The 23,764-nt window shown below is 40.8% G+C and overlaps 2 protein-coding genes across 4 annotated transcripts in view; both read right to left on the bottom strand.

The window, feature by feature from the left end:
- Positions 1 to 1,709, bottom strand: part of HSD17B4 (hydroxysteroid 17-beta dehydrogenase 4) — a 64,596-nt gene extending 62,887 nt beyond the window's left edge. The window contains exon 1 of the mRNA XM_048055076.2: positions 1,558 to 1,709. Coding sequence (XP_047911033.2) covers positions 1,558 to 1,615 — 58 coding nt within the window. The 5' untranslated portion in view covers positions 1,616 to 1,709. The remainder of the gene's footprint in view (positions 1 to 1,557) is intronic.
- Positions 1,710 to 16,206: 14,497 nt separating this feature from the next.
- The window catches only part of TNFAIP8 (TNF alpha induced protein 8), a 65,934-nt gene continuing 58,376 nt past the window's right edge, over positions 16,207 to 23,764 (bottom strand). For 2 of the 3 annotated variants that reach the window (XM_066988420.1, XM_013200265.3), the window contains exon 2: positions 16,207 to 18,059. In XM_066988420.1, the coding sequence (XP_066844521.1) occupies positions 17,494 to 18,059 (566 nt within the window). In that variant the 3' untranslated portion in view covers positions 16,207 to 17,493. Of the gene's footprint in view, positions 18,060 to 20,776; positions 21,067 to 23,764 lie in introns of those variants that run through there. The other variant, XM_013200266.3, reaches the window with a different exon arrangement.

Genomic DNA, 23,764 nt, shown 5'->3' with positions numbered 1-23,764 from the left:
ACACCAATACTGAATTTTCCTTAAGGCTCCTATGAGACTCTGCAAGGCAACATAACTCTTGAGGTGCATATATATCTACTGCCTGATATAAACAACACCTCAAAATATATTTTTTTTTGAAAAGCCGAATGACTGAGAAGTGTACAAAATCCAGATAATGTAGTATGTGCCGGTGCTATCAACTGGCAAAGCTCATCTCAAAATAAAATATATATAAATAAATATGTAGTTTGAATTGCAGAAACAATGACACTGCTGCATTACAAGCAAGAAAAATGTATTCTTCGTAGGCAATTTGCCCAAAGTGAAAGCTATTGTATTTTTAGATGCCCGTGTATGTGAAAACAGGTCCCACTTTGAAACAAACAGATCAGCAATACAAATAAATTCCCAGTTCTCATCTGTTCACTGACATTCAAAACAAAAAAAGTCAACAAGCAATGCAATTAGCAGTATATACTAACTACAACATTGTAGACTAGATGGAAGCAAACTAAGAACTAAACTGAAGTTAACAGGGCTTCCTTTTATCTTGGCTTACATTTAATCATCTATTCATCAAAAAATTGCTGTGAAATAAGACATCCAAGGGCAGTTTTCTCTGTTAACAAACTGTTTTCAAGCAGCCTAAAACTAGAAACACAAGGATATAAGGGTCACTATGGCCATGCTTATGACAAGCGATTTTTGCTCCACATGCTACTTTCTGGAAGTTTTGTTACTGACAAAGGGTTTTGTTTATTTGTTTTGCTAATACCTAAGAAATTAACCTCTACTTCAGTAACATCTGCTGTCTACCAAGAAGTACATCGGCATAGGTCTGGTAAAAGCAGAAAAGCATCACACAAAAACCTGGCCTCAATTTCTCTTGAGGAGAAAGTGACAAGAATCGACTGAGTGACATCCAAGTGACATGAATCGACCACTCAATGCTTTCCACAAAATTTCTTATTCCTAGTCCTTATCCACAAGACATGTGGTGCTTAGGGACATGGTTTAGTGGATGATACTGGTGGTAGGGGGCGGCTAGACCAGATGATCTTGGAGGTCTTTTCCAACCTTAATGGTTCTACATCACAGTTTGGGCCCCAGAAACAAGCTCTTGGTATGTGTGTGCAGCTCCACAAAGGAATAAAGAAGGGAGAGGGAGAGTTCACTGTGGAAAAACAGAATGTCCTCAGAGGATTATGTAAAAAAGAAAAAAAAAAAAAAAAAACAACTCCTTTAGCAGCTGAGAACCACCCCAAACTTTGAACTCACAGCTGGCCTTCTCTGGAAGCCCCACGAAGCTGCCAGGGTCGAGGCGCGGCTCTGAGGGCAGCTGCACGCCCCCGAGCCCCTCCCGGCCCGGCAGCGCCCCCCGGCCACCAACATCGCGGGACAGGAGGGGACGGGACGGGCCCGCAGCCCCCCCCGGGCAGCCCCGGCACCTGCCCGCCGCCCCGCTCCCTCCTCGCCTCGGTTCAACGTGCTGGTAACGCCCGGAGCCGCTCGCGCACACCCGCGGCCGGGCCCTCGGCAGGGCCCCGGGAGCCCCCCGCCGCCGCCGCCGCTCACCTCCTCCGGCGCCGGTGACCAGCACCACCCGGCCGTCAAACCGCAGCCCCGCCGCCATGGCGCTTCGCTCACCCGCCGCCGCGACGGCCCCAGCGGGCAGGGCTCGGGGCAGTGTCGAAAGGGGCGGTGGAACAGGGCCTCCGCCGCCTTCTGGGAAATGTAGGCAACGGCGGCGGGGTGGGGAGACCAATGGCACGGGGCGATCCTGATCGGGACCCCGCCCCCGACACGGTTGGTGTCTGCACCAGTGCATTGCATGCTTCCCTGGCTGCAGGAGTTCTTCAGATAAAAAATAAAATGAAATATACTACGTTTTTGTTCTCCCACATTTAGTCTGTCTATCTGTCTGTGTGTGTGTGTGTGTGTGTGCACCTCTTGTTCTGGCACTGGGCAGCACTGGAAAGAGCCTGGCTCGGTCCTCTTTGCACTCTCCCTTCAGGTATTTATGGACATTGGTAAGATCTCCCTTGGCCTTCTCTTCTCCAAGCTGAGCAGTCCTCCCTCTCCCAATCTTCCCTCACAGGTGATGCACTCCAGTCCCTCCATCATCTTTATAGCCCTTCATTGGACTCTCTCCCATATGTCCACGTTTCTTATACTAAGGTGCCCAGAACTGGACCCATCACTCCAGTGGTGGCCACACCAGTGCTGCATAGAGGGGAAGGATCACCTCCTTCCACCTGGTGGTAATGCTTAGCCTAATGAAGCCCAGGATACCATTAGCTTTGTTAGTGCCAAGGGCACACACTGCTTGCTCATGATTAACGTCCACCAGGACCCCTAGAGCCTGTTCTGTCAAGCTGCTTTCCAGCAGGGTGGCCCCAAACATAGGATTATAAAGGTTGGAAAAGACCTCCAAGATCAGTTGGTCCAACCATCACCCTGCTACCAATGTCACCCACTAAACCATGTCCCTAAGCACCACATCCAACCTTTCCTTAAACGCGCCCAGTGACGGTGACTCCACCACCTCCCCGGGCAACCCGTTCCAATGCCTGACTGCTCTTTCTGAGAAGAAATGTCTCCTCATTTCCAACCTGAACCTCCCCTGGTGCGACTTGAGGCCATTCCCTCTAGTCCTATCACTAGTTAGCTGTACTGGGGCCTGGGGTTAACATCAGCCCAGTGCATGGGCCTCTCTGGGAAAGTGTATTTCAGAATGCGTAAAAACACTGTGTAACTGCTGCAGGAGAGATGAGAGAAAAACATGCAACAGAAACCACAGTCAGTGAAGAAGGAGGTGGCGCTACACAGCAGTCCCCGCAACCTTTGGAGACGAACACGATGATGCAGGTTGTCCTCCTACAGGCTGTGGAGGACCCCATTGGAGCAGATAACCACACTGCAGCCTGTGGATGTGGCATGAAGGAAGCTGCAGTCCTTGGAGAGAAGCCCACACAGGAGCAGGAACTGTGGGCCACGAGGGACTCACGCTGGAGTGGTCTATTCCTGATGGACTGTATCACATGGGAGGGACCTCATGCTGGAGCAGGGACAAAGTGTGAGAAGAAAGGAGCAGCACAGAGGAACTGCTATGTACTGACTGAACTCCCTGTTCCCCAACTCCTGCTCCAGCACAGGGGTAGAGGTAGAAGAGTCAGGAGTGAAAGAGAGAGGTTGAATCTCAGAAGAAAGAGGGTGAATTTTGCCAATGACTGTAACTGGTAAGTGATCTCCCTGTTTCTATGTCAACACACAAGCTTTTTGGTCTTACTTTGTCCTGTGTCCTGTTGAGGAGAAGGAGTGAGAGAGCAGCTGGGTGGGTGTCTGGCAACCAGTCAAGTTCAACCCACCACGAAGGCTTCAGTTCAGGAAAGGGAAATGTTAAGTCTGAGAATCTAGATTTTCCAAGAATCAATACTGTGAAGACATGTCAATTTTAGAGAACAATTTCTAACTTCCTTTATTTCCACATCTTAGAAATGGCTTGTTTTCCTCAGAAATCGTGGTGACCATAATGTGGTCACACTCACAGCTTTCAGATTTTTTACAGCCAACCTGATCAAAGATTACTTATTCACAGATAGCAAACTGCTAAGTTAAAACAGAGATGGAGAAGTTTTAATTTTGTTTTCCTCATTCCATTCATAAATTGATGGTCTGCCATACTTTATTGAAATTCAGAGTAAATACACTTGAATGCAGTCTTTCATTTCCAGGCAGTTAATTCATTTACTTTAAAACAGTTTGCTAACATCCATCTTCTATGGATCTGCTTCATTGCTATGGAAAGTCAGTTTAAAGAAATCCATCAGCTTCACTGGGCTCAAGTCATAAATTAATTTCATAGAAACATTAACTATATTTACTTCTAAATAACCCTGAAAAATAAACAGCTTCACTTTTGTAGACTGAAAACTTCAGAAGAGATGCATAACATATACAGTTGTGGAGCACTGAGTACATCCTTTAATTTCGGGGTAGTAATCCAAATATTTTGTTCCTTAAAGTTCACTTTAAGCAGTTGCTAGTAACTGTTTATGTATTTTGTGGAAGCAATCTGGCGTGTTAAGTAGGAGTGTGCATACCTATTAATTGTATCATTGCAGGTACAGTACAGTGCAAGACTCACTCACTCAGAATATAATTATGCTGGAGTTTCCTAGAGCCACTCCTCTGGATCTCAGCAGTAGGTCTAAGCAGGATTTTCCAGCTTTATCCACCCAACTCTGGGCCGACAAATTTTATTGGAACTATGGACTGGGATCTTATGGAGTTCTTTCTTCTTACTCGCTCACTCTCACAGCTGACTGAGAGTATCATAAGCCTGAGTCTCCAGGAGATATAAATTCCCTGCTCCTTTGCATTGTCTGTCTTAAACCTAAAAGGTGCTTAGGGAACGGAGGATGGTGTAAGGAGTGCCCATTAATCAGAGCAGCTGACTAGCTCATTTTGCTGGGGAAGACAACAGCGTACTCCATCAGCACAGACAAATTTTAATTCATGATAACATCTCTTGTACAGTTCACGTATTTTGGATTATTTACAGAGCTAGCAGACAGAATTTTTTGTTGCTGTTGCCGATTATCTCCTTTGCTGTTAGTGCTTTATTGTCTACGCTAAAGAGAGGTGATAGTTACTTGAGTTAGTTACTTGGAGACTTCCAAAGTAGAAGTTAGCATTTCTGACCTCAGGTAGTCTATAACATTCACCATTTTAGAAACGTTAGGAATATAGACGTATTGGCCGCGATGTTATCACACGCAGTTCAGTTTGCAGGGCGAAGTTACCCCAATCCTGTAAGTGCAACTTATAGTTCGGACACTAGAGGGAGCGTGGTGCTTCAATACAACTCGCTGAGGCGCCGACATTCACAGATCGCCCAACACTAGCAAAGAAATTCGTATCCAAAAAAGCTATAAAAAGGTTATGCGCAGGTCACATCAAAGAGTCACTGCTTTTATACACGCTGGTTTTGCTTAGCCGATAGATTTAGCCACATGATGGCACCTTTCTGGCTACACAGGCATGTAATGCATACGTACTGGAAACTACCAAAAAAAAAAAAATGTTCTGAACACAGGCAAGGGAGCAGGGCAGCTAAACAGTCTATTAAAAATCATGAATTTTAAGTGTGGTAAATATTGCTGAATGTGTGCAGAAAGAGCTCCGTCCACTGGGTGTGTGTTATTCTGGCACTGTATTAATCAGAATAAAATACACTCACAAGTAATTACACTTCCAGAGATCACCTGTTTCGTTTTAATACTGCTCAGCACAAGAGCAAGTATTCCTGCAGGGAAAGGACCGGAGCAATTGTCTGTCTATTACCAAGAGAACACTTCCGGCTGTGATTTGTCTGTGCTGCTCTTGACAGTGGAAGGGAGCAGTTTTCTAGGAGGGCCGAGCACCAAGTCACTGTGTGGTTGCTGTTCCTGAGGAAGTAACAGATTGAGCTCTTAATCTTCAGTGAGATTTGGTTCATCCTCGATATTTTATTTGTTGTTGCTACACGATGGGATCAGGCTCCCACCTGGGAGAAGGGAAGGAAGTCTTTCAGGACAACAGTGCCAATGCCAGCACAGTGCAGTGCACAGAGAGGCCTGCAGTAAGGAGTTAATGTGCTGTCTGCTGAGCACTGTGCACCCTCGCTCGCCCCCACATTTTTATTTGGGCGCTTGGGGGGCATGTTTCTGTACTGCCCAGTGAGTTTAGGATATTATTTGTTAGGGGAATGCATGCAAACTAACAGCACAAATACCCAGCTTAGTCAACTGTGCATACGCTTCTGGAAACCTCTGGTTCAGACTGGAAATACTCAGACACTTAGACAGGAACTAACCTAGTCATCCTTACGGCATCAAATATATTTGCATAATCCCTAATGTAGTGATATCTGTCTAACACAGAATGGTTCTGTGTACTTGGCTATAAATGAGTCTAGGAGAACTTGGTTCTCTTTTGGTACTTGTTCTGGCTTCCTCCTTGATCTTGAACAAGCCATTTCAGCTCTGGCTTTTTGGGTTCTGTATTTTTCTGTGCCCTTTTCAGATCAGGGGCTATTCAAACAAACAGAAAAAAAAACAACAACAACAAAAAAAAAGACTCTTCTCTTGAATTTGCCTGGAAGCTAGTGTTTACATGTCCCTAAGTAGGGTCAGGCCCTGAGGTACTTCTTATAGCATAATTTGTTCTTCAGGTAGTTAACATACCTTGTTATCAAGTCAGGATCTTTTATAGCTTCCTTGTTTTGGTGCACACACTGTGATTAGAATCAGCAAAAAGCTCACACTTCAGAACAATAAATAACATTGCAATTTCCTCAACAGATTTTTTTTTTTTCTGGAAAGCACAACATAAAGTGCATTAAAGTGGAAGTGTGTCACTTTTATATTTTTTAAATCAAACTTGACCCTATAAAAGGGATCAAAATACAAAGAGCCACTCAAAATGCAAGGAATTCATTAGGTTCCCTTAACACTTGAAAGTAATTTGTTCCAAAAGTCACAGAGCTATCAGAAAATAGCATCAGTCTGAAAGCAGGTATGAGCGCAAAGCACTACCACTGTTAATCACAGCAGGGTGATGTTAGGTGGAAATTTGGATGGAGTAGGTGTCAAACCACAAATCAATAGCAGGTGTCAAAGTGATTTTTAAATGAGTGAGTCACAGTGTGAGAGTAACAGCAGGATATCCAGTTTCCAAGCTCAGCTAGACAGGGTTTAAAGTGGCTGAAACTGATAACGAAAAAAGTGAGTCAAAAAGGAAGACCAAGTCTACTTTATGTTGTATCGTAATAAGCAGTGTGAACCAGCAAATATTTGTCTTAACTCTTTTACTGACATAGCAGGCTTTTTAGACCAGCAAAATTTGCCAACCACCCCCAAGCATTATCCTGTGACGTTGAACATATATTTTTTTCTGTTATGCTTCTTTGCTTACAGCAGGTGAATTCTTTTTGTAAAAGGTGAATTTTCATGTGGTGTACTAAACAAAAGTGATGTATGTTCTAAAATCATGCCTTCAACTAACAGGTTAGATAACTGGAAGTTTTTGTTGTTGTTGTTTAGAAAGAAAAAAAAACTTATGGCTCTATGTATTGCAGATACCATAAACCTTTTAATCCCTTTCAAAATGTTTTCTACTGTCTACCGATGTTCACTGTTGGGTGAATAAAAGAATTGAGTGACTGACTTCTATATTCTGTTGTTTAATATTGCTAAAAGATATGCTTGGGTCATAAGGCTGATTTTCAAGTGCTTAATTTGCTTTCTAAATGTTTTGGCTCATGGTGATAGAGGCCTGTTCATGGGGAACAAAGATTTCTCCACAAATATGAGTAAAGGGTGCAAGCAGGCATTTCTTGCCGCTACTGGCAAGCAACTAGGTATTGGTTCCATGTTAATAACTGCAGTACCTTCCACTAAAAAGTACAAAAGAAAAGCATGGCCTGCAAGAGATGGTACATTCCTCATATGATTGATGAAAACCATAGAGCTTTATAAGTCCCTGGTGTTCTGAATATAGGTATTTTCTACTCTAACCAAACAGACCTCCATGCAGCCTAGCCATTTGCCCTGTTTCCTTTCTCTGTGGCCAGCTGCTGGCTGGCAGCACAGAGAGATCACTGAGATGTCTCAGCCCTTAGGTGGTCTTAAAAGTGCATCTCATACAAACCACCAGGATGGCCCAGCACACCCAGTTAATTAAAAGTGAAAAGTAAAAGTAATTCTGTTGATTCCTTTATCTGCATGTGGTGATTTTATCCAGCTGGGCAAACGCTCTCTCACTCACTCAAAGGGAAAGGGGGAGAAAATACAATGCAAGGAGCTCAGGGGTTGAGATAAGGACGAGGAGATCACTCAACAATTATTGTCATGGGCAAAACAGACTCAGCATAGGGAAATTAATATAATCTATTAGCTATTACTAACGTGCCAGAGCAGTGAGAAACAAAACAAAACAAAAACTAGAAAACACCTTCCTTCCATTAACCCTCTTCTTTCCCCTTTACCTCTAGTGGCGCAGGGGAACGGGGAATGGGGGTTGTGGTCAGTCTGCAGCACTTCATCTCCGCCGCTCCTTCTCAGTCACTCTCTGCGCCTTGCTCCATGTGGGGACCCTCCCTTGGGATGCCGTCCTTCCCGACGTGAGCCTGTGGGGGCTGTCAAGAACTGCTCCCACGTGACTCCGTACCACGGGGTCCATCCATCCCCCAGGAGCAAACTGCTCCAGCACGGGTCCCCCCCGGGTGGGCGGCAGCTCCCCCCAGACCCCCTGCTCCTGCGTGGGCTCCTCTCCACGGGCTGCAGCTCCGGCCCGGGGCCTGCTCCTGCGGGGGCTCTCCATGGGCCGCAGCCTCCTCCAGGCCACATCCACCTGCTCCACCGGGGGCTCCTCCACGGGGGGGCTGCAGCGTGGAGATCTGCTCCGTGTGGGACCCATGGGCTGCAGGGGGACAGCCTGCTCCACCAGGGGCCTCTCCACAGGCCGCAGGGGAACTGCTGCTGTGTGCCTGGAGCACCTCCTGCCCTCCTGCTGCACTGCCCTTGGGGGCTGCAGGGTGGCTCTCACCCCTCTCTCTCTCCCAGCCGCAGTTTTGCCCAGCAGTTTTTTTTCCCTTTCTTAAATCTGCTCTCACAGTGGCGCAAACAACCTCACTTACTGGCTGTGCTCTGGCCAGCAGTGGGTCCCTTTGGAGCCAGCTGAAACTGGCTCTGATCTGACATGGGGCCACCTCTGGACTCTGCTAACAGAAGCCACCCCTGCAGCCCCCTGCTACCAAAACCTTGCTGTGTAAACCCAATATACTGTAGAAATAGTAAGTAATATCATTCCTCATTCTAACTTGCCTTCTCATGTGTTCTTTTCTAAGAGCCTCCACTCGTTAGCAAGTGCGTTTTTTCTTGCCATTAATCCAATGTTTTCCAGACTCAGAACTTGAAAAGCAGCTTTCATGGTGTGATGTTGAGGATCATCATACTGTGCAGTTAGCAGTGGATGTATTCTTATGAACTAATTACAAATGTAAATGTAAATGTTTTTATAGCTTTTGTCAACAGCCCACATCACAGGACGTCTCATGTCCCCATTCTGGCAACAAACGCTAATTTTGCCATTTGTTGCACATACCACACAATTAAGTCTAAAATCCATGCTGGGAGCATAAGCAGAGCACTATGGAAGCTCTCCATTTGATTCCACAAGAGACTCAGGGTTTGAGGATGACTGATGACCTGAGTTGGTAGGGGCTTACTGGACTGCTGAGCTGGTATGTAGTAACACATTAGTATAACAAACTCATTAAGTAGAAACTAGTTGCACATGCACATCTACAGTTTTGAAAATGTATCCCATGGAGAGATGTTAGGGACATGCCAGCAAACGATTGCTCCTGTAGCACAGCCCTAAATTTCACCCTAAATATCTCTTCATAGAATCACAGAATTATCTAGGTTGGAAGAGACCTCCAAGATCACCGAGTCCAACCTCTGACCTAACACTAATAAGTCCTCCACTAAACCATATCACTAAGCTCTAAATCTAAACATCTTTTAAAGACCTCCAGGGATGGTGACTCAACCACTTCCCTGGGCAGCCCATTCCAATGCCTAACAATCCTTTCAGTACAGAAGTTCTTCCTAATACCCAGCCTAAACCTCCCCTGGTACAACTTGAGCCCATTCCCCCTCATCCTGTCACCAGGCACGTGGAGAGAATAGACCAACCCCCACCTCGCTACAGCCTCCTTTAAGGTACCTGTAAAGTGCGATATGGTCACCCCAGAGCCTCCTCTTTTAGAGGCTGAACAACCACAGCTCCCTCAGCCGCTCCTCATAAGACTTGTTCTCCAGACCCCTCACCAGCTTCGTTGCCCTTCTCTGGACTCGCTCGAGCACCTTGATGTCCTTCGTGTAGCGCGAAATTCATTAACTTGATCTCCATGAAGAACAGAAAAAAAGAAAAAAAATATGGAAGAAAATAAAAACCACATGGACTAAAATAAGAGGTAAAGAGACTGACAAATAACCCTCTGTTGCATTCTCTGGAAATCAGATGCATATGAGCACTCCTACCATGTTATGAGTAAATAGATTCTACAGATGAGCTGAATCTTTACTGAATACATGGAAGACTTGAAGTCCCTCCTGAGAAAAACTGATTCAGCGCAGTTGCTTCCTGAGTTGATGGCCATATTGAGCTCTGGGGCAGCCAAAAATTCCAAGAGGTTCTGCTGTTACAATAAATCCAGGCAACTCCTTTACTGAACAGCAAAGACAAGCTACTTTTAAGCTGTGTCTCCTGAAATCGTCTCTTCTCTTGAGCTGCCTCCAAGCACATTCCAGAGTTCTTATTTCTGATATTCTTAGAGAAGGTTTTTTTGTTTTTTTGGTTTTTTTTTCTGTACAGAACAGTACACGTAACTTAGTCCCACCGGATACAGCAGACTTCTAATTGTCTCTCAGAAATACCCACTCTGCCAGCTTCCACCTAAACCACCCCAAAAATGCAAATGAGAAATTGTCCCCAGTCTGAAGAGCAATTTTAGCTACAATTAAGTGAAGTAGGGAATAGCCCACTAATTAAGGAGCAAGATGGATACATGGAGAATAGCCAGTCAAGTATGAAATGACATAAACACCTTTTCTTTTACTAGCTCTTCGTGCTCCTAAGCACTTGATTTGCAAATCAGGAGTGAGGTGGGAAATACAAATTCCCCAGCCAAGGTTCTCCCAAGGCGTAACTGTAGCCAAGACTGCTTTTCATCAGCATTGTTTCAAGTATGGCTTCCTTCCCTGCTTCTACATTTTATTATGTGAGTTTCTCGGTTCCAGTTTTGAAGTAAAGTGTAGGTTGCAGTGCTGTAGGATACTAGTACTGTAAGATTAAACACACCATCTTACTTAGACAGACAAAGTTGAAGACCTGTGCTTACTGTAGGCAGTAGACCTTATCACAGTGAAGATGGTAAGGTAAACTTAATGAAATCTAAGTGTCTGATCACAGCCCTTTCTCCCAGAAAAGTGCTGAGCTTTCCTTTCCACTTTTCCTTAATAGTTTCTTTTTTGATGGCATACAAAATACACCTTTGGGAGTGCCTGTACCATTGAAATCAAAGTATGCAGCATATGATTGAGACAGATAACTTTCAAGTTGGGCAGAGACTCACCTTAGTTCCAAGCATGAGATCATTTTTCTGTTGCTGAATTGTCAAGATCCTTGAGATACAGAACCAGCTTTTTTGAAAGTAACAGCTGATCTCATGTCACATCCTGGGACCAATGCGCTTACTTCCCCTCGGCTCAAAGCACTGCCTCAATGTGTTCTACCGCTGCAGTCTCTTAGCAGGCCTAGCAGATGATGCACAGCTGTAGATCCTGACTCTCTACAAAATAAAACCAAACCCCAAACAAAACAAGGAAACCACAGTACCTCAAATCCAAACAGTGAAGCAAACTGTGAGCATCAGCTAAGCACTTCAGTACTGGGGAACGACTGTCTTCTCATGTCACAGGATCCCTTAATTTAACAGTAGTGTATTTGGAACATCAACAGCCAGGGAACTTTCTCCTCAAGACCCAAGCCAAGCCCAGCTACTGAAATTGATTCTTCAAATTAAGGGAGACTACATTCTGCTCAAGAGAGCCAAATAACTTCTAAGTGCTATTCCAAAATGGATCAGAAGTCCCTTGCCATTCCCATACAAGAACAGAAGGGTTGGTATTGTAATATGGGCTGATTTATTCCATCTATGATATCATACTCTCTGAATTAAAAAACCTCACACAACACAAATGTTAAAATATTCTTAATCTGCTATTAGCTGTGGCTTGGCCACAAGAATCAAAGATAAATGAATTCTGAAAAACTTAATATAAAATGTTCTGCAAAGGCTGTTGCAAATGAAGGGCTCTAAATTACCACGTTTAAGAACTAGTGGGGCTGCCAGCAGGAACCAGAGAACAAGTGGGTGAAAAGCCAACAATTTTCCCTCAGAACAACCTGCAAGTATAGAATAATACTTCAGAATAATAGTGCCCAGAAATGTCTTTGTAGCACACAAAACACCTACAGACAGAAGAAAAAAGAAAGACGTATAGGAGAAAAGATATGTTGTACAAGGCCGCCTTCTACTTCATTTCAGCTCATACCTATGTGCATAAAAAAACAAACAAACAAAAAAAATCCAAATATTTAATACAAACTGGAATAGGACTTATTTTGTCATGAAGCCAACAGGAAGTATGATTTTAAAATCCAGCACTAAGATTTTTAAAGTAGAAAGTGGAACATCTTATGAGTGATGGTAACAGCAATTTATATCTAAATCACAGTAACTGTAGGAAGCTCCACCTTTGTCCTCCACCTACCGCGGCAAGACTTTCCCACAGGAGGGGACAGCAAATAGCAAACAGGTTTTGGTTGCTTGGGAAAATTGGGCAAGTAACTTACCTCTTTAACTCCATTGTTCTTAATTGTTAAAGTCTGCTGCTTTGCTTGATACTGTGTAATTATGGGACATCCCAAAGCTATGAGCTGACTCTTTTCAATTTGCTCCCTAATGGAAGTAAATGCCATAGGGGATGTTTCTCCAGAAACTGGTGCGTAGAACATTGCTAGATCGTTAGAAGATATGCTTCAGTTCCTGTATTTCCCAAACTCATGAGGAAAAGCTGATACTGATTCAGGGAGTCCTACCTAGAAATATCAGCTTTAAAATTGGAAACTAGTACTCTAAATAATAAAACTGAGTACTGAGGGAAAAAAAAAAAAAAAAGGTCACTTGAGCAATTGTGGTTTTAACACTAAGATATCTTCATTTGTGATACAGACCAAGCGATAATGTAATAGAGATATCTTTTAGACATGGCCTGTAAAAAGATACAACTACTATATCTTCATAGAAGGAAAATACATCACATGGTAAACTAGAATATATAATGCTATAGATATGAATGTCAAAATTGCAATGCAACTTCAGATATTGTATGCAAACTCAAGTACCAATAATAATTCAGTACGGATTAGTTTTTCAGAACTTCTTTCTTCATAAGAACAAATGCAAGATTAAAACAATCAAAAAAATTAAAAAACAACCAACCCACCAAAAAACCCTAACTGCATTACTTAGTCTAAATAAACTGTCCAAGTAGTATCCACAGTGTGCTTTCGGGTACCGAGATTTTCACCATAGCAAACTTTCTTCTCCGAGAAAGTTTCATTTATGTGAAAACCATAAAAATAAGGTATTATGGAACTTTTCTGGACAACTATAATCTCCTTTGACAGTTGTTTTATCCAGAGCACAGATGTTTGCCTCTTAACCATGAATGTTGGCTGACCTGCCCAAATCCCAATGAAAAACAGTTTTAAAAAGAAGCTTTCTCTGGAAATGGTTATGCAAACTGGAATCTTGATTTCACGTTAAAGTATACCCTCTGTCATACTTTCAAAAGCATATTTAAAAAAAAAAAAAAAGGTCACTTGAGCTCATGTACTCATGTACTGAAATCACAGATAAATACTTGCTATACTGATGAGGGTATAGATTATATCCAAGGCAGTATTAGCAACTAAATCAAGACGTAGATTGTTCTTTCAGATTTCAAATGACTTGGGGGGGGGGAAGGGGGAAAAACAGGAAACTGCTATTTAGGTCTGCTTTTTTCATTAGGTGAAGTGGGTAACATATTCCATCTAACCTTCTCCATAGATGCGTACACAATGTAGTATAATCCTGGGGCAAAAGGAGCAGGGAAGGAAGAGATGTAGCTGAAAAGCAGCTATTTATGCTGCTTGTAAAGTGGGAAGAGCATGTGAAGCCAAAGGAAGGCTACGGTAGCAGGTCACCGGGTGATGAATGCTTATCAAAGATCATCATCCAAGCCCGCAGAGCGTGCAGCTTACTGACCATGGTGGACTTACAGGTACAGCATTAATATTTCTCTGCTAGGCCATGAAAACAAGCATGTTCCAGTTCCTGAAGGAGTTCCACGCGCAGGTCCAGTTTACCTTTCCGTAGTCACACTATAACTGGTATGCCAGTAGCTGCAAGTTGCTGGAAAACAGCTGAAGCCAACTGTCATCAAAATGAGATCACTGCTTCCTTGGGACAATACAATCTTTTTTTAGGGGGAGATGTGAGAAAACAATTGGCCATCTCCTCATTCCTTTATTTTACAGGAATTTAGTTTAAGGGAGGGGTTGAATCTTTTTTTAGAAGAGACATGATTCTCCTAAATAAAAACAGTTCTTGAAAGCTTCCAGACTCTGGCTGATAATCTCTGTACCTTCCAAAGGCAGACACATTTTTAGAGAGCTTAAAGACAAGAATAATGCTTATTATCTTACCTAATTATGTACTTTTGTTTGCCCATGCATACGCACACATACATACAAATGTAGTTAAGGGATGGTCAGAAGTTGTAGTGAATCGCTGCTAAGATGACACACACAAAGTGGGCACAATAACCCTCCTGTATCTTGTTTTCTTTGTATGGCTGAGATAACAGTTGTTTGATGTATCTTGTCAAAGGCTTGCAAGGTCTCACCACTTATTCAGCTCCTTTAAAGGGCTGTAACATTAGTTTTAACTTCCACAAATCCAGCAACACACTTCGGTGGCATCAGATACCACAGATTAACTACACATTAAAAGGACATTACGAATATGAAACTCCTAAGGTACTGAGATTTGAAAGCCTGCTGTAAAATGAATCTGTGGTGATTAGTTTTTAATATTTTAAGATTTTTTGGTCATTTTTACACTATTAAAATAGTGATGCATCAGTTTTAATGCACACAATAATGACATTATTCTATTTATAACTAAACAGTACTACTGTAACCTTTTCATTTTTAAACCCAGCTAGACAAGGAATACGTCAAAATTGTGCTAGAGGGTTGATGCAGGGACAACAGGTATATTAGAAGGAAAAGTGGTATCAATTTATTTCTGAAATTTTATACTTGAAGCCACTATTTATGTAATCTTGCGGGAAAAAAACAAATGAACTGCAAAATTGCACAGCTTAAGTGCTATACCATGTTATTTATAAAAGTAGGTCTTTGGAAATTCAGCTCAATTAGTTTCTTTAATAATTACAGAAGTCAATTCTTCATAAGTGAAAATGAATGCCAGAAAGGAACAATTTTTACAACATCTCAGAATAATGTAACTAGACTGTGAGCTAGGTATATCTTCTCCCTGTTGTCAAGTTTTTGTGTTTATAACCAAACCTCCAATAACTTTTTCTAAAATGTGTATGGCCAGATGATGCAGCTGGCAATACTGCAACTGAATACTTTACTCCATTACTGACAATGAAAATAGTTCAACTGCAGTATGACTCACATACGTATAAATAGGTGTTTGTTAACAATGTACAAAGAGCATTTAAGAAATTTTTGACCCAGGAAAAATTCATATTTGAACAGTCAAAATATTCTGGGTCATGGCTGAAGAAAATCTTTTGTGATTTATACAGCAAATGTGTGCAATGTGCCTGGCTCTACACAAAGTCCTGTCTTCCCTTTAGTAACTGTCACCATTCTTTATAAACTATGGCATTTTGTAGAATCTGCATGATTCAGAAATGGGATTTGTACAAAACAGCTTCAATTTCTAGTCAAGTTCCTTCCTATCCTCACCTCAGACAGAAGAACTGGGAAAGTAAATAACTTTCTCTTTCCATGTTGGAGAAAAATTACATAAGCCAATAAGTCAGAAACTGCGTTCTTACAGTTTGTGAGATTTCCTTCATGATGTTGCATCCCCATAAATGACTTCTGATGGACTACAGTAAAACATAAGAAGAGATCTTAACAGATACTCATTCAGATATCACACTAATAACCTAACTCTGCAAATTCTCATGCACTATCCTTATATCATTTTCCTGTTGTTCCAGCCTTGTTGTACATTAATCTTTTCTCCCTGCAGGACACTAATGACTTCTATAAAAGGAGTTCACCTTTTGAACACACATTTATCCAGCATATTTCTAGTGTCTTTCTGGGAATATGCAGAGCCTAGTGACTGAATGAACATGAATAAAAGTGAATTTTGCGTTCTAAAAAAATGACAAGTCATGTTGAAGCTGTATGTCAGAGGCTGTAATGCTCTGGTTGCCTGCACAGTCCAAGTATTATCTTTATGATTTACAGTGCAACAGGGAAAAAAAGAAAGAGAAAAAAAAAAAAGAAAAGTTCAGAGTGCAAATATTCTTTGGTTTACTCATAACAACAACAAAAAAAAGGACACAGCAAACAGCAAAAACACTGGTAATTAAATAAACTACAAATTCTTTATATGCTTCCTAATAAAAAGTCTTCAGATGTTTGAAATGTATTAACTTCATGCTTTTAAGTACATTACAGTGTCTAGAAAGTCACATTTTTCTTTTCCCCAAAGGCAAGGCAGGGAGAAGATGAGGGAGAAAAAAGAACGAAAGGTAGGAAGGGAGAAGAGAACAAATTGATTCAAGATGTCACTTTTCCATTAGTTAAATAGCATATACCCCAAATTAATTTGTTTTCTAGATACATTGTACAAAAAGCAAACTGGCTTGGAATTTATTTTCAGATGCTTAAGCTTTCTGAATTCATATCCCCCTAACGTATAAAATAAGCTGACCCACACCTTTGCAAAAATAATTATGACTTATTAGCAGGGTTCTAGAAATCTTAAGGAATTGCACAAGTCACTGTGTTTTACCTTACAATTTTGTATGTAGAGTTAAAATCACATACCACAGGTGTTGTCTAGGGAGTACTTTTTTTCCAATTAGGCAATTTTACTGTAGCTTATTGTTTCTGACATAATTAAAGGAAACAAGGCATCTGTGTAGATCTGTAAGGATCACTTAGTAGCCTTTCAGACATAAAGTTTTCACCACTGAGCTGGAGATGAACAAACCAGTTCAGACTTTATGTGACAGCATCACAGATATTATGTAAAACTGAATGTTTCATAAGGTCAACACCAGGAAGTTGTGATCTGTGCAGTGCTTATAAAAGACTATAAATGAATCAAATATATATTTTACAAATAAGCTGAAGAAATTATAGACTGTACCATCACCACGTTAATTATTTACCTGGACTCTGATCACTTATATTTCTGTAAATATAAAAGATTTGGATTGTCTGACAGCTTATCATTTTGTTTTGCATATCTGTCTTGCAAGACTCTTACTCTACTTGGACCCTTCTGTTTTATTGTCTTTATCCAGCTGTTTTTGTGGGCAAAGCACAGTGAAACAATGTCATGTGCTGTCTTTCTTCCATATGGACTGCAAATAGCAATAGACAGCTCATAACAAGGAATCAGTTTAATAAAGATCGTTCTGAAATATTTGTCAAAATATATATATATATATAAAAAATCCCCAAAACGAGCAAAAAACCACCTTTTGCATGCTCCCTTATTCCTTCATAAATCAACAGTGTTCCATCTACAAATAATGCATAGGCAGTCAACTTTTATACAGGTACTTATATGTTCCCCTCATCTAGCATTTTGTTGACACCATCACAAAGTTTCTGCAAATGGAGTTTATAAGGTCCAAAGGGATTGTACAAGGCAGCCAAAAATTCACAATCAGAGAAGTGATCAAACACGTTGTTCACCCGTCCATGTGACTTTGCAGTTAGGTGACGCTGAATGATCTGGTGAAGTAGCTCTCTACAGTCATTTAACAGTTTGGACAAAAAATTCCTGTCAAAGGTATAATCCACCTGATGGAAACTGACCACGGTCTTAGCCAGCTGATGAACTTTCTTCTTGAATTTCTCCATCAATGCTATTTCATCCTGATTAAATTGGTTGTTCCTGTACAGGATCGCCAATTTGAGGACTATTTTAATGAGGTTTTTAATGATCTTCTCTGCTTCCTTTTTATTTTGTGTGTATTCCTTTGTCACTCTGTAAAGCTCATCTAAAACATCACTGCTTGTATCATCTATCAACGTAGTTGCTATTGATTTGGATACCATTTTTCCAAGGATCTTCTTCTGGGCCTGAATGGCCAAACTTTTGGAATTGAAGACATCGGTGGCCACTAGAAAAAAAAAAAAAAAGAGGAAAAAAAAGAAAGAATGTATTCAGTACTTCATCACACACATACTACAAACAGCAAGCTAAGGAGTATTTCTGTATGTATCCATTCATCTTACTCCCTACTAATTACCACTGAAATAATGTAAATGTACTGTATATGGTAGCAGAAACAAGTTTCAGTACCTAATATTCTGTTGTCTTTAGGTTTACATTCTTTTAGAATTTTTTAGATTTGAGAAAATCAAAAAATTAGACAGAACGTGCTCAAAAAATGTTTTAAAATATCTCTCTGTATAAATACCTTTATATGTATGGATTGATGGGATTTCCAATCTAGGCAATGAACCTACCCTATTCAATCAGATGACTCCTAAGTTTGATCTAATTTTCATACTCATAATGAAATCTGAAACTAGCTAGTTTGGTAAAATCCTTTCTGCATTTTGCATGGGAATAGCTAAGAACTGGACACTAAGGAAATTAAGAAACCATGACTAATGACAACTACCAGTGCTATTCCATTAGATACAGTAAATCAACGTATCAACTACTGTAAATCTTTTTCCTTCTTAACATTTTATGTGATAAGTGAATTCAGATCCCATGTATGCATTCTGCAATACACATATAAAAGCAAAAATCCTTTGCTGAAGGCTGTATCAAGATTCTCTGGATGCAATCCGAAGATGCTAATTTTCAGAGGGAAAGCAAGTATATATTAACTCATCTATGTCCTATACTAAATGCAGAAACAGCCAAAAACGAAAAGTCTAGGGTTTGCCATTACACTTGCTAACATCACCTCATTAAGGAACTGCTCTGTGATCGATAAAGTAGATCCTACAACAGGTTTCTACGCTCAACACTATGCTTGCTTACACAAATATACCCAATGAGGTTCCAGTCTTTGTGAGGCTCCAGTCTTTTGTAATTTCTTTAAACGCTTTAAAAAAAACAAACATTCTTTCACACACTTGTTCTGTGAAAAGTTCCTACACATATTCTCTTGTCAGTGACCATTATTTACTGCACCTTCTCCACCAAGTCATATGTGAATTTCTATTTTCATGGAGAACTGCCTGGGAGGAGGCTGCCTTCAAGCTGCAGCTTTCCTGGAGTCTCAGGCAGACTGAAGGAGGGCTTCAGCTGTTTACATTTATTGCACATATGGAAGGTTTACTTTGCAAACACAGGGCCAGGAAAGATTATTTTTTTTTTAATGAAAACATAAACTCTGCAGATGCCAAACAGTAAGTCCCTGAAATTGGAAAAGGTTTCCTTTTGACTGTTTGTGCTTGGGCAATTGGGTGTGTTATGATCCACGGTGCCTCTGGGGTTCCAGCAAGGAAAAGGAGCTTGTCCTTCAGGACAAGTGAGACACAAATCTGTATTTTTTCTTGATTTTTTTTTTTTTGAGAAACTTAGTAAAAGGCTGCTTTTCTACGATCTCAGAAACTTTCAAGAGAGTTTGTTTCTTATTTGGACTTTTACTGCATACTTCTTTTTGAAGCACAAAGTGTTTGAGTGCATTTTTAAAAAATCTTTACTACATGAGGACACTCAAAAACCAAAGATCCCATTGTTAAGTATCTTGGGTAAAGCACCCAAGATCATAAGATGGACGTGTTTCTAAACCACAAAGATTCAGAAAGAAGTTAAAGATGCTAAGCAGTCAATCTGAACTGAAAACATTTGATTCAATGTTTGTGTTTTCAAATATAAAACCGTAACTCCTTTATTCAAATAAAACTAATCAAAACATTTCAAAGTAGTCAAATACTAGAATTCAATAGCCAATGCATTACAAAGATCTACAGATAAATATTAGCTTTTATTTTTCTCCAAAACAGGAATATAGATGTTTCTTTCATAACTTTGCTTTCTTAAAACCTTCCAATTTTCTAGCTGTTCACAGTATCTTATGTTCCACAAAGATATACAGATGATTGTACTAATATAAGTCACTATTTCTTCCAAAAAACTTGTAAAGAAAAACAAACACACAATACAATCTATATTTTTATATTTTAAAATGTTCTTCCCCAGGATGCTGCAGGTATTCTTATAAAATTGTAACTATACCACACAGAACGCTCCATTATAATTAAACAGAAATCAGTACAACCTTTCTCCAGCAAGTCACACAAACACTCAAATCTGGTTCTTACAATTTACACACATTAACTCAGAAAGTATCAATTTTAAGCAATTCAAAACTTGGCCGTTTTCTAAAGATTCAACAGTTTTCCAAAAAATAAAAATAAAAAATTACATTATGTAATTTCACATTTGACAAAGTGGAGCTCAACATGCACTTAGCATGCTATGCAGAACAGGACCTGCTCACTTAAAAGAGGTATTACAATCTTAATGGCATTTCTAAAAATTGTTCAATTTTGGGACTATGCAGCAAGGCTTACTTTCTATATAGTTAGCAATACAGCACAAGTCTACTTCTTTTTCTGTGTTATAACACATGTTCTAATTAGATGGATAAATACATAAATTTCATACTTCAGTACTTCAGTCAGTCAGTCAAAAAAACATAAACTGCTTTTATTTTGTATTTTTTCCTCATCACCCATGTCAGAGAGCTGAAATGTACTTTGCAGACAAATGTTTGAATACAACTGAGTTTAAGGAGTAAGTTTACAGAGCTCCTTCAGACCCAGCATACATACATGCTTCCTTTAAAAAAAATGTAAAATTTTTACTTACTTGTTCAGCAAATGGAATTGCAATTGTTAATGCTGATAGCAGAAGCAGGGGAAAATAACCCAGGTGAAGACCGGCCTAAGACTTATTTACTCTGCTAAATCTAGCGCTTGCTTTATCACGCACTTTGAAACACTGTCAGAAGTTATCACGGAATGAACGTGTTTTTTTCCCCCTCTCCATTAGAGCCACTCTTCTCAGCTACCTTTCTCTTCTGTCCGAAGCACTTCATTTTACTTTGGCACCTCAGAATGCAAAAAATACATCGTGGTGGTTTCACTTCCTTGAAAAGAGAGCTGAAAGGAAATTGCACTGCTGAGCAAGCAGTGCAACGCCTGTACTGCTAACCGGCAACTGCCGCCACGGGCAGACCAGGAGGGAGACGAGCGGCCCCGGGACTCGATGGGCCAGGGACCTGCTGGGAAGTGGCCAGAGCCCTTCACCATCCCCTGCACCAGCTGGGAGCTGCACAACAAGGGTCTGGTTCAGCAGAGGATGCAGTGACAGCAGCAAGGGGCTGCCAGCTCCCGGCTCTGCGCGTCAGGCGCTCACTGTAGATGTTCTGAAATCTCAGATGCAAGCTCCAGAAAATAAGCATGCAAATCCATACTTAGACAACTACCTACAGCGGCCCCATTTTGTTAGGGTTGACCATACACGTAGCCACCATTAAGGAGCGACTGCCATGGGTGCTCAGTGTGCATACATATCTGGGTACACCTGCTTTATAGACAGGTCCAATCCTTGTGCTTTAAACCAAAATAATGCCATCTCTCTGGTGTCCTGCAGCATCCCCAGAATTTGGGCAGGTCATCACACTAATTTTAAGTATCTTTTGTAATGCTTTTTCTCATGACTCGCCAGCTCCTATTGCTTTGCTGTGCAGTTTAACACTTCACTTTTTAAAAGTATATTGCCATAAAACACCCTTTAAGAATCCCTGGGATGTCATTTTCTACACAAGCTACACAAATAAACAATTCTGTGAGCCTGCCATGATGTTCGGTGGAGCCGTCCCTCTGCAGAGCAAGGGGAGAGAGGCTCTCAGGGAGAAACCCGCAAGATTTTAGCAACAGGAACATCTGAAAAGTCTTTTCATCTATTTATGACTTAGAGGAGCAAAGGAGTTGCTAGAGACTGTCTTCTGCAAAGTTGGGAGCTTATTAATTACAAAACTTCTTAATTTTTGCAAAAAAAAAGTCTGCATGCTTAACATTAGTATTTTGTGCATTAAAGTCAATAAATGCTAGAGATGTAGTATTCTAGTTGTGTTTTTCCCCAAAAATGTTATCTTCCAAACGTTTTCCTTAAAACAGTGCTGAGAAATGTGAACTTTCAGTGAAAACTGAGAATTCTAGCTTAATAAACTCTCAGGAGAGTGGTATAAAAGTACTACGAGGCTATCACTTACAGCTGTGATGCTCATTTTTCCCTGATATGGAAGCCAGTATGCCTCCCTCTGTACTGTGGCAAATACCTATTACCAAATACCCTATTTCTCAATGCCATTTATACTAAAAAAAATACTTGAAAAAAAGTTGAATCAGATGATTTCACTGCCTTACAGCAAGTCAGAATCTCTTTTTCCACAAGGTAATGGTCAATGGTAGATGCAACAGCACTTGCAGGTAGGTGTATTCAATCTCATGCCTATTGACAATGAACACTTAATCACCGAGTGTTTCTAGGCTTGTTATCATAAAGATGGACCTGAAACAAAACAAAAAACAGTAAAAGCTTCCAGGGAACCCTGTTAGGACAAAGGCAAGTCAGGAGCTGAACTTTTTGACATGGGTTGTTTTTCTCATGTATGTGCTCAGCATGTTGACATAACAGTCCTGGCCGAAGAGAGAATTTGTCTGCAGAGCCGCTAATAGTAACGCTGCTGCATGAGACTGCTTTCACTTTAATGATGGTTGACATGCCATGTACTGCACTGGTAGCATGCAATGTCCAGAAACCTCAGGGGTTTTTGGCTGAGGCACAAAGGACACTTATACAGGGTCAGGAAGAGAAGAAAAAAAAAAAAAAAACAGAACCAAACGAGCATTTCAGGCACCATTTAAGACTGTATCACAAAGTTTTGAGAAATGTGGCAACTGATTTCCTGCCTGGCTTCCTGTGTGGACATGTGAGCTTGCCTCTGCACCAGCAGCGGGTTGCAGCTGAAGCAAGCAGCCTGCGCGCTGTATGAATCCTGTGTCCAGACTCCTGGAGTGGGAGAACATCATTTCCCTGGAGGGAGACAACCTGAAATCAAGTAGGATAGACAGCACTGCACTTTCAAGTATATGTGACCACAAGTCACACCCCTCCAAAATCCTGAAATCAGCCAGATACCAAAAGATAGAAAAAGCTACTATTTTTTCCTCTGCCTTCTGTTTTGCAGGTCTTTACAGGGCTATATTTGTGTTCAAGAACGGTAAAAGCTAGAAAACTTTAGAAAATAAATGCACTAAGAAATAATACATGACTTCATGTATAAACACATGACTTCAGTAAGTTAAAGTTCCAACAGTGGTCAACTGCAAGAGCTAGCATCAGCGAACAACAACTCCTGGTGTACAGAACAGGCAGGAACAGTCCCAAAAGCAGTTACCAGAGCTGTAACAACTTTCACAATATAGTTATTATGTAAAGATAAAAGTGAGTGGTAGAACACAGACTAAAAATTCTTCAGATATAAATAACGTAAGCTGATTTCTGTAACTGACACCATGATGTATATCTTCTTTTTAATAATTTTCTGAGGGAATGAGTCATGGCTTCAAAAAGCTTTTTTTTTTTTTTTCCTGTTTTTTTTTTTTTCTGTTTTTGTTTTGTTTTGAACAGAAGAGTCAGTGTAATGATTCTAGCCTGTACGAAGGTTACTCCTAACCCATGCAAAGTGCTTCAAAGTTTCTTGGGTAAAGGGTACGTTAAATTTATCTTTTAAAAAACACGAAGTCCTTGCAATGTGAAAAGCGTTCAAAAAATGACCATGCCCCAAAT

This window comes from Anser cygnoides, chromosome Z (assembly GCF_040182565.1).
Source record: "Anser cygnoides isolate HZ-2024a breed goose chromosome Z, Taihu_goose_T2T_genome, whole genome shotgun sequence".
Taxonomy (NCBI): domain Eukaryota; kingdom Metazoa; phylum Chordata; class Aves; order Anseriformes; family Anatidae; genus Anser; species Anser cygnoides.
The sequence above is the reverse complement of the archived record's forward strand: the minus strand, read 5'-3'. Positions and strand labels throughout refer to the sequence as shown.